We start from the raw sequence: 11589 nt of genomic DNA, 5'->3' as shown, positions 1-11589 counted from the left end.
ACAGCGGAAATGCCCAGTTGCCATAGCAGCAACCTGGAGGCGTGGGAGGGCAGGAGTCGCAAATGCAAATTTCAGCAGCTAAGCCCCGGCCGGGTGGCTCCATCGTCCACGTAGTAAAGCCGCACCGGGGGCAGGAGGAGTGGATTCGGTTTCACAAGGGGAGAAACGGAGGCACAGAGGCGAAGCTGCTTCCTGGCGTCAGATGGCTAGTTCGTGGTAGGAAATTTTATCCGCATTTCCCTACACGGTCATGGCTCTTACTGCTGGAGGGAGGCAGGCACCTGTAGGCCCCCGTGGTGTTTACATTACAGCTTCCATGGAGGGAGCCGTACTCTGCAGAAAAACAGCACAGGCCGAAGTAGTTCTGCAACAGGGGCTTACAATCTTCTGGTTAGTCTATACGTGAAGGACTGTAGTCCTTAGCCTGTACAATACCTAGCACAAGGGGGCGTTAGGTATCACAATGATAGAAATAAGCTATTAGAAACAGTAGGAATTGTGTGTACTGTAAGCCATTAGGAAAGGCAAAAACATCTGTTTAGTTAGGGTAGAGAATGCAAAGTGTAGCATTAAGTGTTCAGAGAGCATGGTAATAGGCACACTATAAAAACCGAGCTAATAAATCTCTTCCTAAAAATATAAACCAAACAAAATCACACAGGGAATTTGAGAAAAGCATAATCTGCTTTATTTTTTTTTTAACTTTTTTATTTAAATAAGGAGAATTCTTTCATATGGAAAGAGCTAATACAATCACATATTTGAAAGGAGAAACAAAAGGTATGGAAAAGAAGGAAAAAGGGCAATAAAGAGTGTGCCACCACTGGCCTGGTGATTTCGTGATTTGAGTTCTGGTCCAAGTTAAAGTTTCCAAAAAATATAAACAGGTTGCACATTACACATTTATCCATCGTCTGCCCTTTCAAATATCTGGTCTACATGAAAAGACAAAGAGGAAAGGCCAAAAAAATTTTACTACACAGGTCATGAGGTTATAAGCTTTAAGGAGTACAATATCCCCTTTAGAAACAATGAATGCAATTGATACAGAATCAGAGAAAGGATTCCAAATAAGGACAATGCCTTGACATGCTAAAGAATGAGTGCCTCCACGGCTGCTGCTGTGATTCCCAGAACTACCGGTTAGCTATTGCCTGCAGACATCTTGAGGTGCTAGGGACAAATCGTTAAATCCAAGAGATTCTCTATGTCACTTGGGATGTCTTGGTGGCCTTTGGATTTAAAAAAAAAAAAAAAAAATCCAAAAATACATAGTTGGACTGGCTCTGCCTCTTCACACAGCCAGTAGTTCCATTGCTTTAGTAACTGTTCATCTCTTAGTTTTGGGCCACAACTACATTACAAGGATTCTGCTTGTTATTGTAAATATAATTCTTACTCATAAGAGAAATCTTTCATACAAGGAAACTGGGGGTGGTCTGCCAAAAATAGCTGACATTCCAAAAAATTAACCTGTGCTTAACCAGTCGGGAGCAAAACAGAAGAAGGATAACAATGCAACAGAACAGTTCTTAGCATGGAGTGGTGCTCGTTTAAAAGTGAATATAGTAGCCTGCCAAAAAGTGAGACATAGCAGAAATGCTAAGCTCTGTTTTTATATATCTATATAAATATACATGAACCACAGGGCAGCTTGTAGCTTTGCAGCATTCTCGCATGGAAATCTGTTAAATGGTGTGCCTCTCTGCATGTACACAAACACATATGAGATTCAATGGGCTGAGAACACATTCAGTTACTGAATGCTGTACAGTTGTCAAATGGGAAAGCCAACAGTGAATTATGAAAGATCAACACCACCACCTGCTTCACTGGTGACTGTGCTGATTTAACCTTTCATTTAAAATGTACAGGGCATCTTTTTCAAAACTCACGTTAATTTTTGTAATTGAGAGCTAAAAGCAGACTGAACACAGAGGAAAGCAGGTAGCACTGAATGCAGCTGACAGGCCAGTACTCACTGTGCACAATAGGATAATATTTACCCAAATACATGCTTCAGGCTTTCCGCTAAACAGTCTGGTTAAACTGCAGAACACAGTCAGCCTCTGAATACTTCTGCTTAACCCACTGTTGTGAGAGTATGGATTCCACCTCTCCCTCCCACTGCATACTGTATCTGTTTGGCAGCCAGTCTGCAGATAAAGCAAATTTCAGCAGCAAAGAAGTCATTATGGGGCCCCACATTTCAGCAGTGGAGATGGCAAGTAGAAGTAACGACCTATAAATCCATCAACATTCCATGCATCTCCAACCTCTCCCTCCCAAAGATGAATTGGCATAGGGCCCAGAGACCTTTACATTTCTGTACCTTGAGGACTGGAGACAGTTCCATTTATTTGACTCCAAGAGCATCACAGACTGCACTAACCCTGTACTAGCTCTAACAAACAACATAGCAGAGAAGTTAAAACTTCGGGCTCTAAAACTGCTTTCCATCAGACAAAAATCCATAAAGTGAAAGAGTCTTGTAAACCGCAGCTGACAGTTACGCAAAGATGATGAATGGAATGAAGGTCTCATGCATTTCTTGGCCTTTCCTGCACAGAATAATTCAGACATAATATATAAATAGAGCAGTGAAACATTTACTTTTTCACCTAGACCTACAACATCAAATACATATAAATAAATTTTAGTGTTTTATTCTGTTTGGGGATGAAGGGGGTAAAGGAGAAAGAGGGATGACCTTTTTCAACAGGAAGTACTATAATTCTGATGGCATTTACACCAGAGGGACTGAAACATCTCATATCTAGCAATAACCTGATTTCTCCAACACATAGGACCATTCAAGAGGTCTTATAGGATGAAGGAAAAAGGTCTGAGTCTTTGAAAAGACTAAATAGTGTGTCTAGGGGTGGAAGGAAAGAGAAGAGAGGTTTGGATAAGTCTTTAGCCATTAGACTCCAGTCTGATATTACCTTGGGCCAGCTGGGCAAAGAATGTGGGGGGCAGGGAGGACAGGAGGGCCCCACAATGTAATAAAGACATTTTAGCCAATTCAGTTGCTCACAATATTTCAAGGTGAAGGTGGGGAGGGAGACAGGGATAGAAGGGGGCTGGATGACTCACTGGTGGAGGAGCCTTTGGAAAATGTCGGGAGCAGGAATGAAGACTAGCAGATGAGAAAACAAGTTTAGGAGATTTCTGAAGGCTCTGTGTGTCATTAATTCTCAAGGTCTGTACTTTGTAGAGTGCTAGAGATATGGTGACACACTGCTGTAATGTTAAAAATCCACAAAATTAAAAAGAAAGTTCTGTTTTTTTTTGTTTTTGTTTTTTTTTAAGTACCAACCTGTCCCAATCCCTTCAGGGTTCTTTACCATGCTCTGAGGGGACATTACTAAGTCTAAGTTAGTTCAGGTGTCTAAACTCTTTCTAATGTTATTGTAAAACCTGATTTATACCTAGCTTAAAACTTCAAATGCATCTCTAGAAAATCCTGGAGAACCTTCTCTTCTGAAAAAACACTTTCAGACGACTTCCCAATTACATTCTTTGTTCAAAATGTCTTCTTTGGAAGCACCAGCAATATACCTGCTGCCATCTAGCATAGGTAGATGGTACAGTCAGTAAGCTATCATCTACCAGAGAAGTGACATTCTCCTTCCCTAATTTCAGAGTAACAGAGTCCACTCTTTGTTTTTTAAAAGCTAAATAGTACAAACAAGTTAGCTGGAGGTGGTTCAGTTTACTTAAGACCAATATCAGCTTTAACCCAAGCACCTTCAGGAACTGGCAAGTCAGTCCTGTAAGATAGATAGATAGATACACAACACCCAATCAAAACAAAAAAAAACCAACACACAACCTCCAAAACTCTTCCCGTTGGGACCTTTTTTTGACATGCCCCCAAATTCTTTTGAGGAAGTGCATACCCACTGGATACAACTGCACCAAAAGGAGAGAACCACTTCTTGTTAGTCTGGGGAAGGAGAGAACACAGGGATGAATCAAAACTGCCTCTATGTAACCATATGCATCTGATGCAAAAAAAAGAACTGAATTTTTGTACAATGACTGGGGTTCCCACTGGTTTGTGTCCATGGGAGTTGTGCAAAAAGCTGTGAAGATGAGAAAGAAGCAGAGAGCAAGACCTGGAGAAGTAGGGGGAGAGAAGCTCAGAGACCAGCCCTTGGGGAAACAGAGCAGCCCCATGAGGCAAGGAGGCAAGAATTAGAGCGGCCAAGGGTGGAGCATAGAGAGAGCATCACAACTACAAAAAGTAGTCCAAATGGACCTGTTGGCTCTAACCAACTCTTCTGACCCATGCAAGGTGTGGAGATTCATTAACAGATTTTACGTTTTGTAAATCCATGATTTACCTTTTGCTGTACATTTGGCAGTCTCCAAAACAAAACCCAACCCACAAAAACAACTAGATCCAAATGAGCTTGCAACAGAAATTCAGTGCCTTTCCTTAAAACAAAAATGCCACATTTTGTTGTGCACAGGGCACCCCAAAGCTACAGTTAAGTGGTGCAAGTTTCAAGATTAATGCATTGATCTACTATATACCTGTGTTACACATTTACTTCTAAAGCAAGCACTGCTTCTAGCTTAAAACCAAAATACTGAAAAATTACTGAATGCCTTAACTGTCCTGCATTTCTCTTAATCAAATAATCTGGATGGCTAAACCTCCTGTGGGGAGAGCACCCAAGCAATTCAATTTAAGAGAGTCACAACTGTCAATGTAGCACAGAACTGTAGATAAAATTAAGCAGTTCTGTCTCAGAACATGATATTGTTTGAGGAGTTATTTTCTGGGAGGAATGAGGGGGCAGAGAGAAGGGGGAAATGAGAGAACATATAAAAGTTTTGCAATAAACAAAGATATAGCTTTTTTTTTTTTTTTTTTTTTTGTAAAAACCTCAGCTGCCTTTAAAATGAAAAACCTCCAACTAACCCTCTCCCCCTGTTGCCATTCTGCTGACACAGAAGTAGGGAAGGAGAAGGATGGGCTTTGCCAAATGAGCTATCCTTGCTCCCTGTGGGTGGGGTATGAAAATAAAAATGGCTTGAGCCACTCAACAGTCACGTGGGGGCAGGCGGTTGGTTTGTTTTTTGAGCAAGCAGGTCAATGTCATATCCACTGTTTCAAACTGCTTTGTTGGGAGAGGGGCTCGGATTATGTCGCTTTAGTCAGTGTTGGTTTGGTGGTGGATCTGGCCAGATTTTCAGAACTTCCAGTGGGGTACAGGCTGAACTGCAATGCCTCTTTCAGCCAGTAGAGACAGCAGGTGATCACGGGCTCTCCTAGGCCTTGCTTTCCTCCACTTTTACTGCTTGAGGTTTGATCGCTCCCGTGCGCACCGGCTTCATCTGGTTTGCAGAGGATGGTTCTTGCAATTTCACAGCTCCCAGGTTGGTTTTATTTTCATCCACTCGCTGCTTTGCCTTTTGACATAGAGAAACAAAGAATTAGCTAGCATGGGGACCTAGGAACGAACAAAAACAAAGGTGTGTAGCATAACTGACTGTGCAGCTCTGATATAAAGGCTTCTTACTGGTAAGTATTTGGCACACTAGTCAGTTCCCATCCAAAGGATACCCAAAGCAATAAAAGCAGGCAGCAATTTTAACACCAGCTTCCCTAAAGTGAGGTCTAGTAACCTGCAGAAGGTTTCTTAGGCTACTGCTTTGCCACAGATTGCTCAATTACTCTCCCCTCTCATTTCTGATTACCCCTTCATGGATACATAGGGATACTTGTGTGGCCCAGCAATATTGCTAAAACCTGTCAAGCATGTGAATTTGTTGGCTGTGTGTTGAAGCTGGTATCTCCCCCTACAAGACTAAGATAGTCACCCAAATGTGCTCCAAAATTCTAGTATTCCCTGTTTTTGACGCACTTTGCTCTTCTAAAGCACTTCACATGTAAGTATCCCAAAATGCTTTGCAATCATGAGCTATTTTAGCTTCAACATCATTTCCCCTCCCCAATTTTTACGGACAGGGAAAACAAAAAGACACTGACTTCCCCAAGGTCACACGGCAAGTCTGTGGCAGGCCTGGGAACAGTATCCGCATCTCCCCATTATGTGCCATCCTCAACTTTTAGTGAGAAACCTCCTGGCTACACCAAGGTAACTTCTCACCTGCTTTCCCTAGGGAGTTTTCAGTAATTTGGTCTCGTGTGGGTAGATAAAGACCAAGAAATAGACGGGGTAATATATTTTATTTCTGATATGCCCTTATCTCCCACTAGAGTGCTCAATAATAATATAATAAATGTATAATAAATAAAACCAAGTCAGAAGGACAGTAACAATTAAGGATCCAACATTACCGTAACAGTATACACTTATGAGAAAACTGACGCATAGATAAGAAGTGGGGACAGGCTGGAGTGGGGCAGATTACTTAGAACTGCAAGGTCACCTAGCAAATGGGGTTCTGGTCAATGACTCAGGGTTCCTAGTTGCTGTGGTTAGTCAAATAAAAATACCAAACAGCATAAACGCAGGGAAAGCCCTTGAACAGAATCATGTTAAGGAAAAATCAGTCAGTGTTGCTAATGGGAACACCATAGATATCTAAATAAAGAGCACACGCATGCAAACACACACACACACAGAGGGATGTCAAGGGGAAGCAAATTCCACATCCTAGCACTGCCATCAGCACAGACATGGTTGCCTGCCAGCTCAAAACACAATGATAGGATCTCTATGAATCGGGCAGCATGCAAGAGCAGATACTCTCAGGACAAGACTCAAAAGATATTAACATACTCTACCTGTTGTACATAGTGTCCCTGCACGGAACCCATGTTGACTGCTGGTCCAGATGGCTTCCCACTGGGGCTGGCAGAGCTAGGCCTAGAAATCAAAGGGATGAGAGCATACATGGAGCATTACCAATGGAACAGGAACACGGTCAGTGTGAAAGCAAGGTCCCTTCAGAGTACGCAAAGAAGCAGGGCCAGTTGTGCATTAGAACATCCTTATATGGCCAGTTGAGCTCTTAAAAATGCCAACCCAAGTGAAAGCACATTCACTAGATGGGGAAGAAAATGCAACTAAGAGTCAAGGAGGCTCAGAATCTGAGGTTTTAGAGTTTCTGGACATTAGTCCCTCAGCTCCTTGGGCTTGTGAGGACAAAACTAGAATCCTGACATTTATTCCACATCCCAGCATTTCCACTTCGGCAAGGAGCACCAATTTAATTCCATTAGAATCTCAAGGCTCTGATGCAATCCCAGTAACTTTCTGCATTTCGCCGAAGTGCCACAGAGCTAATTAGGGTGGTTTGTGGGGATTTTTCCCCCCAAACAACAAAGCTGTCCCAATGACACTTTTACATCAGTATCTGGACTAACGTAGATTCTACATTTGAAGAACATCAGTAGATCCTGCAGAAGAAAGCATGATACAAACACCATTTCTCTGCAAGTGCTAAGTACTATACCCTGTCCCATTCAACACTTTTCAACCAAGACGTCATTCGGGAGCTATGGGGCTACGCTCTGGATCCTTTACCTGTAAGTATGTGGTGATGGTACAGATCCTCCGGAGGACATGTTCTGTTTACCATCTGTGAAGTGAAACCCTTTCATTTCCATTTGGGAGGACTGAGAAGGGAAATGAGTTAGAAAATATCTTCTGTATATCCAAAGATCTCAAAGCACTTCACAAACACTTCAATCAATCTTTAGCCTTGCCCCCACCCCCTATGAAGCAGATATCATTATTCCCATTTTACAGATGGGGAAATTGAGGCACTCGGACAAGATGATTTGCCCCAATTTGAGGCACAATCAGGAAGAGAACACAAAGGCCTGACTTCTAGCCACCCATGCTCTCTCCACTAGAAAACACTCCTTATATAAGGCTACATCTAACCAGCCACAACATTGACACGTCCACTCAGATGGAGACATTTTACAACTGTGTTGCACTTTATGAACTGTGTTCCAGGTGTGTGTGCGGTTAACCACCCATCTGATCTCTAAGAAAACTTGGAGTTTACATTTAATTTAAATGTAAATTCCACTGGATCCAGATAGGATTCTGATTCCTGGAAGTGGAATCATGAACAGCAGAAGAACTGGAGAGACTGCTGGCTTGGGCTTTGGAGACAGGAGGAATAGCGCCCCTTTGCTTCCACTCCAATCACTGGTTTGGAAGATAAGGACCCAGTAAGCAAGCATTACTCCCCATTAATGACAAACTGTATCCCCACAAGAGGTTCCCCCTGCCCTTTTTTTTTTTTTTAAACTATGGAGGGACCAAACCCAAATGCAAGACTCCTTAAAGAATGCCAAGGTGTTCATGCAATACATAGCCCTTACCTCCCTGCTGGTAGTGAGGACAGAAGGCTGAGATCCAGGTGGAAGAATCCTGCGGGGAGCTCCTACAGACAGATTCTGCCCCTGAGGAAGCTGGATGGACTGTGGTAAAATCAGTGGCTGCTGGCCAGAACCATACCGGGGCAGAGGAAGCTGGGACCCAGGCATAGGCATTGTTAGCTGCATGATAATTTACATGTGATTACTTAATGGAAATAACAATGGTCCGTCTCAACATGTTCCCTACTAATACCTTAAAAGCACAGCATTTTATGCTTAAAAGCATACCTAAAAGAAACATCTTAAACCTGACACACTGCTATAGAACAAATGCAGATGTGAACATTAAAGAGGGACTTTCATCCTGAAAATCATTTTAAGATAGAGTTGCCAGACCCTGTAACCACACCATCTGTTCTTTTAATAAAGTGCTGTTCTAGCAAGACTGTGCTCAGACACAGGGCTTTCCTGATCGCCTGGAGCCTTCATCGGTTCTTCTTCAGTCTTCCTCGTGGTCACTGCATGGCAAGCCCTCTGAGTGGTGATGGCAGCCACAATGGCGTCAGACAGCTCACCTTTTGTTTTCAGCTCGATGTCCACATCTAAAAATCTGCTATACTCCTCTGCTGGTGTGATTTCAGGGACTGGAACATCAGGAAGGTTCACACTGGCCTCAGCTTTACGTTCCATGACAGGCTTCAATCCCTTCTTGAAACAATTGATGATGGTGGTGGTTAAAAGTGATTAAAAAAATTAACTCAGGACTCAATGGCTATTAAAAAAGACCAAATTTTCAAAAGGGCTCGTAAAACATGGAGGGAGGACAAGAGGCAAGAAGAGGCTACCATTTACAAACTCAGGCACAGTTCACATACATTGCCATGATCCTTAGCAAGCCGTGCTGCCCTTCTTTTTTTTTTTTTTTTTTAAAATGAAGTGGATGCCCATACTTATCACGCTGTCCAAGAAACCTATTCACTTTGCATGTGGCTTTTCCTTCTGTTCCTTGCCACTTTTGCTAGTTATCAGAGATCTTTAAAACAAGACTTCTCTCCCTCGCAGCCTCTCATTCCCTCTTACTCGATCAGGTAGTTCGCATAATTGCTGGATTTGGGACTTCCCATGACACCACATTGTAATGACAGAGGATTACAGCTTCATTACATGATCCAGGAAGGAAAGACCAGGTAACAAGGGATAAAGCACTTCTTCAAATACTTAGTTGGCCAGTAACCTCTTCATTTTCCCCAGCTAAGTTACTTTCTGTAATTAACAATCCTTGTTCTTGAGTCTGCCTCAGCATGAAAGTCCCTCTTTAAGATAAAAAGATTAGGAATATTCTGGTTTTTATTGTATTTCTTAAACATTTACTGTATTGCGCAATATAAGCAAAGTTTACAGCCAACTACAATACTTCTCCACTGAAGCAACTCAATAGTTGTGCTCAGTATCCACATAAACACAGCTGCCCTGACAGTAGGATTTATTGTGCCTTTCTGAACTATATTTAATAAAGAAAAAAGCAAGAGGATGACATGAAAACACAGTGAAACTTCTATTAAGATACCACCCAACAGACTAGCCGAAATTGTTAATTAGGCCAAAACGCTCAATTAGTTGAAATAAAAAGAGATGGGTCTTTAATTAAAGGTCAAACAAAATTACCCTGAAAACACTGATGATTTTAAAATGGTTACTACTAAAGATACGGGGAGGTGTTGGCCTACTGAAGCTGGGGCTCTTAGGGCAGCTATCACTGCAGTGTCATGGCCTCAGATCCCAAAAGCACAGTAAGAGCTTTAAGAAAACGCAAAGCAGCGATCACATCAGTAGTGGACACACAAATCACAGGCCTTTGCCATCAGCAGAAAGAGGATACTTAATTTCACTAAGTTAACCATTGTGAGTTTTAAACAGAGGTACACGTAACAAGTAAAGCACCTCAAAGTCTGTTGTGCTGTACTTCTAACATCACTATTGTCTCGTTATGAAGGGCTTACTGATGAAAGTATATGGTGCACCACAAACAGCAACTAAGACCCAGTCTCAGAAACTGCATTTCTGTGAACACATGCAAAAAAAACAGGGGGGTCATGCTAGTTTTGTTCCTAACCTGTGTAAGTTGGGAGTCCATCATCTGTGAGGCTCCCATACTGGCTGCTTGGTTTATCTGGCCTTCATAAACCAGTGTCTGGCTTCCACTCATTGGCTGATAAGGGGACCCAGATTGTGTTTTTACCATCTCCAAGGGCTGCATGCCTGGGAAGGCAGAATATGGGGGCTTCAGAGCAGCACCTCCCGTCAGGACCATGGTACTGGGCTGGGACAGACTGGGGTGCATGTACACCGGAGACCTAAAGAAGAGAAACAGGTTAATGCACAATGATAAAGCCTATTAGAGACTGCATACAACTGCATTTGGCTGCTGGGTTGCAAACGGCATTCTAAAAGGTAATCTCTACTACAAAGATCAACTAGGGAATAAAAACCTGTAGTTCCACGTGTTTTTCAGCTCCAGAATTTAATTTTGTACAGCTCCTTTCATACAAATCCTAAAGCTTTTAGGGCTAAGTCCCCATCTCACTGAAGTCAATAGGAGTTTTGTCACTGACTTCAATGGAATCAATATTTCTCTCTTTACGAAGTTCAGTCATATAGTGGCAGTGAAGTGACTGTAGTGGTAAGTAGCTCAAACCACCCCGGATGGTAAAAACTGTTTCACTGAATGTATCCTAGGGTACTGGAGTGATCTCCATCAGCAGGGGAGAACCAAAGTTTCTTGGCCAAAAGTTCACCTTTCAGCAGATCAGTTTCTTTTATCTAAAGGTCAGGCCAAGGGCACCAAATGAAGACCAGTATGCAGCCACCATCCCTGCATCCCTCTGCCAAATGCACCTTCTTGTAATATGCCTGCTTTCCCAAACCTGGGACTTTTCTTAGCATAGGCTGGCAATCAAATGCATTGTGCAAGTGTTCTGTGGGATCGGACAAACATCCATGGGAACTGCAGGAATCCTGCATTATCTCAGTCACCCACACTGGGAAGTCCCTTCAAAATTATGAGCCAGCACCATGGTGCTTGTCTCTCACCAGGAGCAGTGTGAAATCAACTAGAATTGACCAATTCTAGTTAATTTATCCACAGATGGTGTCTTGGAAAGGCCACTGTGCTGCAGTGCGGCAGAAAGGTAAAGAGAGAGCTACTTGTAACATGACTAGTAGACAGAAAAACCCTGAAAATGTTGAAGTCTTCATCCCCACATTTGCATGAG

At 42.5% G+C, this 11589-nt stretch overlaps 1 protein-coding gene and 1 long non-coding RNA gene across 8 annotated transcripts in view; one reads left to right on the top strand and one right to left on the bottom strand.

The window, feature by feature from the left end:
• Nucleotides 1–49: 49 nt before the first annotated feature.
• LOC142069436 (uncharacterized) overlaps nt 50–11589 on the top strand; it is a 33216-nt gene continuing 21676 nt past the window's right edge. Inside the window, exon 1 of the long non-coding RNA XR_012665258.1 lies at nt 50–216. This is a non-coding gene — a long non-coding RNA (uncharacterized LOC142069436). The remainder of the gene's footprint in view (nt 217–11589) is intronic.
• The window catches only part of PRRC2B (proline rich coiled-coil 2B), a 68505-nt gene continuing 57581 nt past the window's right edge, over nt 666–11589 (bottom strand). For 4 of the 7 annotated variants that reach the window (XM_048822365.2, XM_048822364.2, XM_048822366.2 and 1 more), the window contains 5 exons: nt 10431–10671; nt 8321–8497; nt 7509–7600; nt 6767–6848; nt 666–5424 (listed from right to left, as the gene is read on the bottom strand). In XM_048822365.2, coding sequence (XP_048678322.2) covers nt 5284–5424; nt 6767–6848; nt 7509–7600; nt 8321–8497; nt 10431–10671 — 733 coding nt within the window. In that variant the 3' untranslated portion in view covers nt 666–5283. Of the gene's footprint in view, nt 5425–6760; nt 6849–7508; nt 7601–8320; nt 8498–8892; nt 9023–10430; nt 10672–11589 lie in introns of those variants that run through there. The other 3 variants (XM_048822368.2, XM_075120467.1, XR_007352958.2) reach the window with 3 other exon arrangements.

This window comes from Caretta caretta, chromosome 16, assembly GCF_965140235.1.
Source record: "Caretta caretta isolate rCarCar2 chromosome 16, rCarCar1.hap1, whole genome shotgun sequence".
NCBI classification, from domain to species: Eukaryota; Metazoa; Chordata; order Testudines; family Cheloniidae; genus Caretta; species Caretta caretta.
The sequence above is the reverse complement of the archived record's forward strand: the minus strand, read 5'-3'. Positions and strand labels throughout refer to the sequence as shown.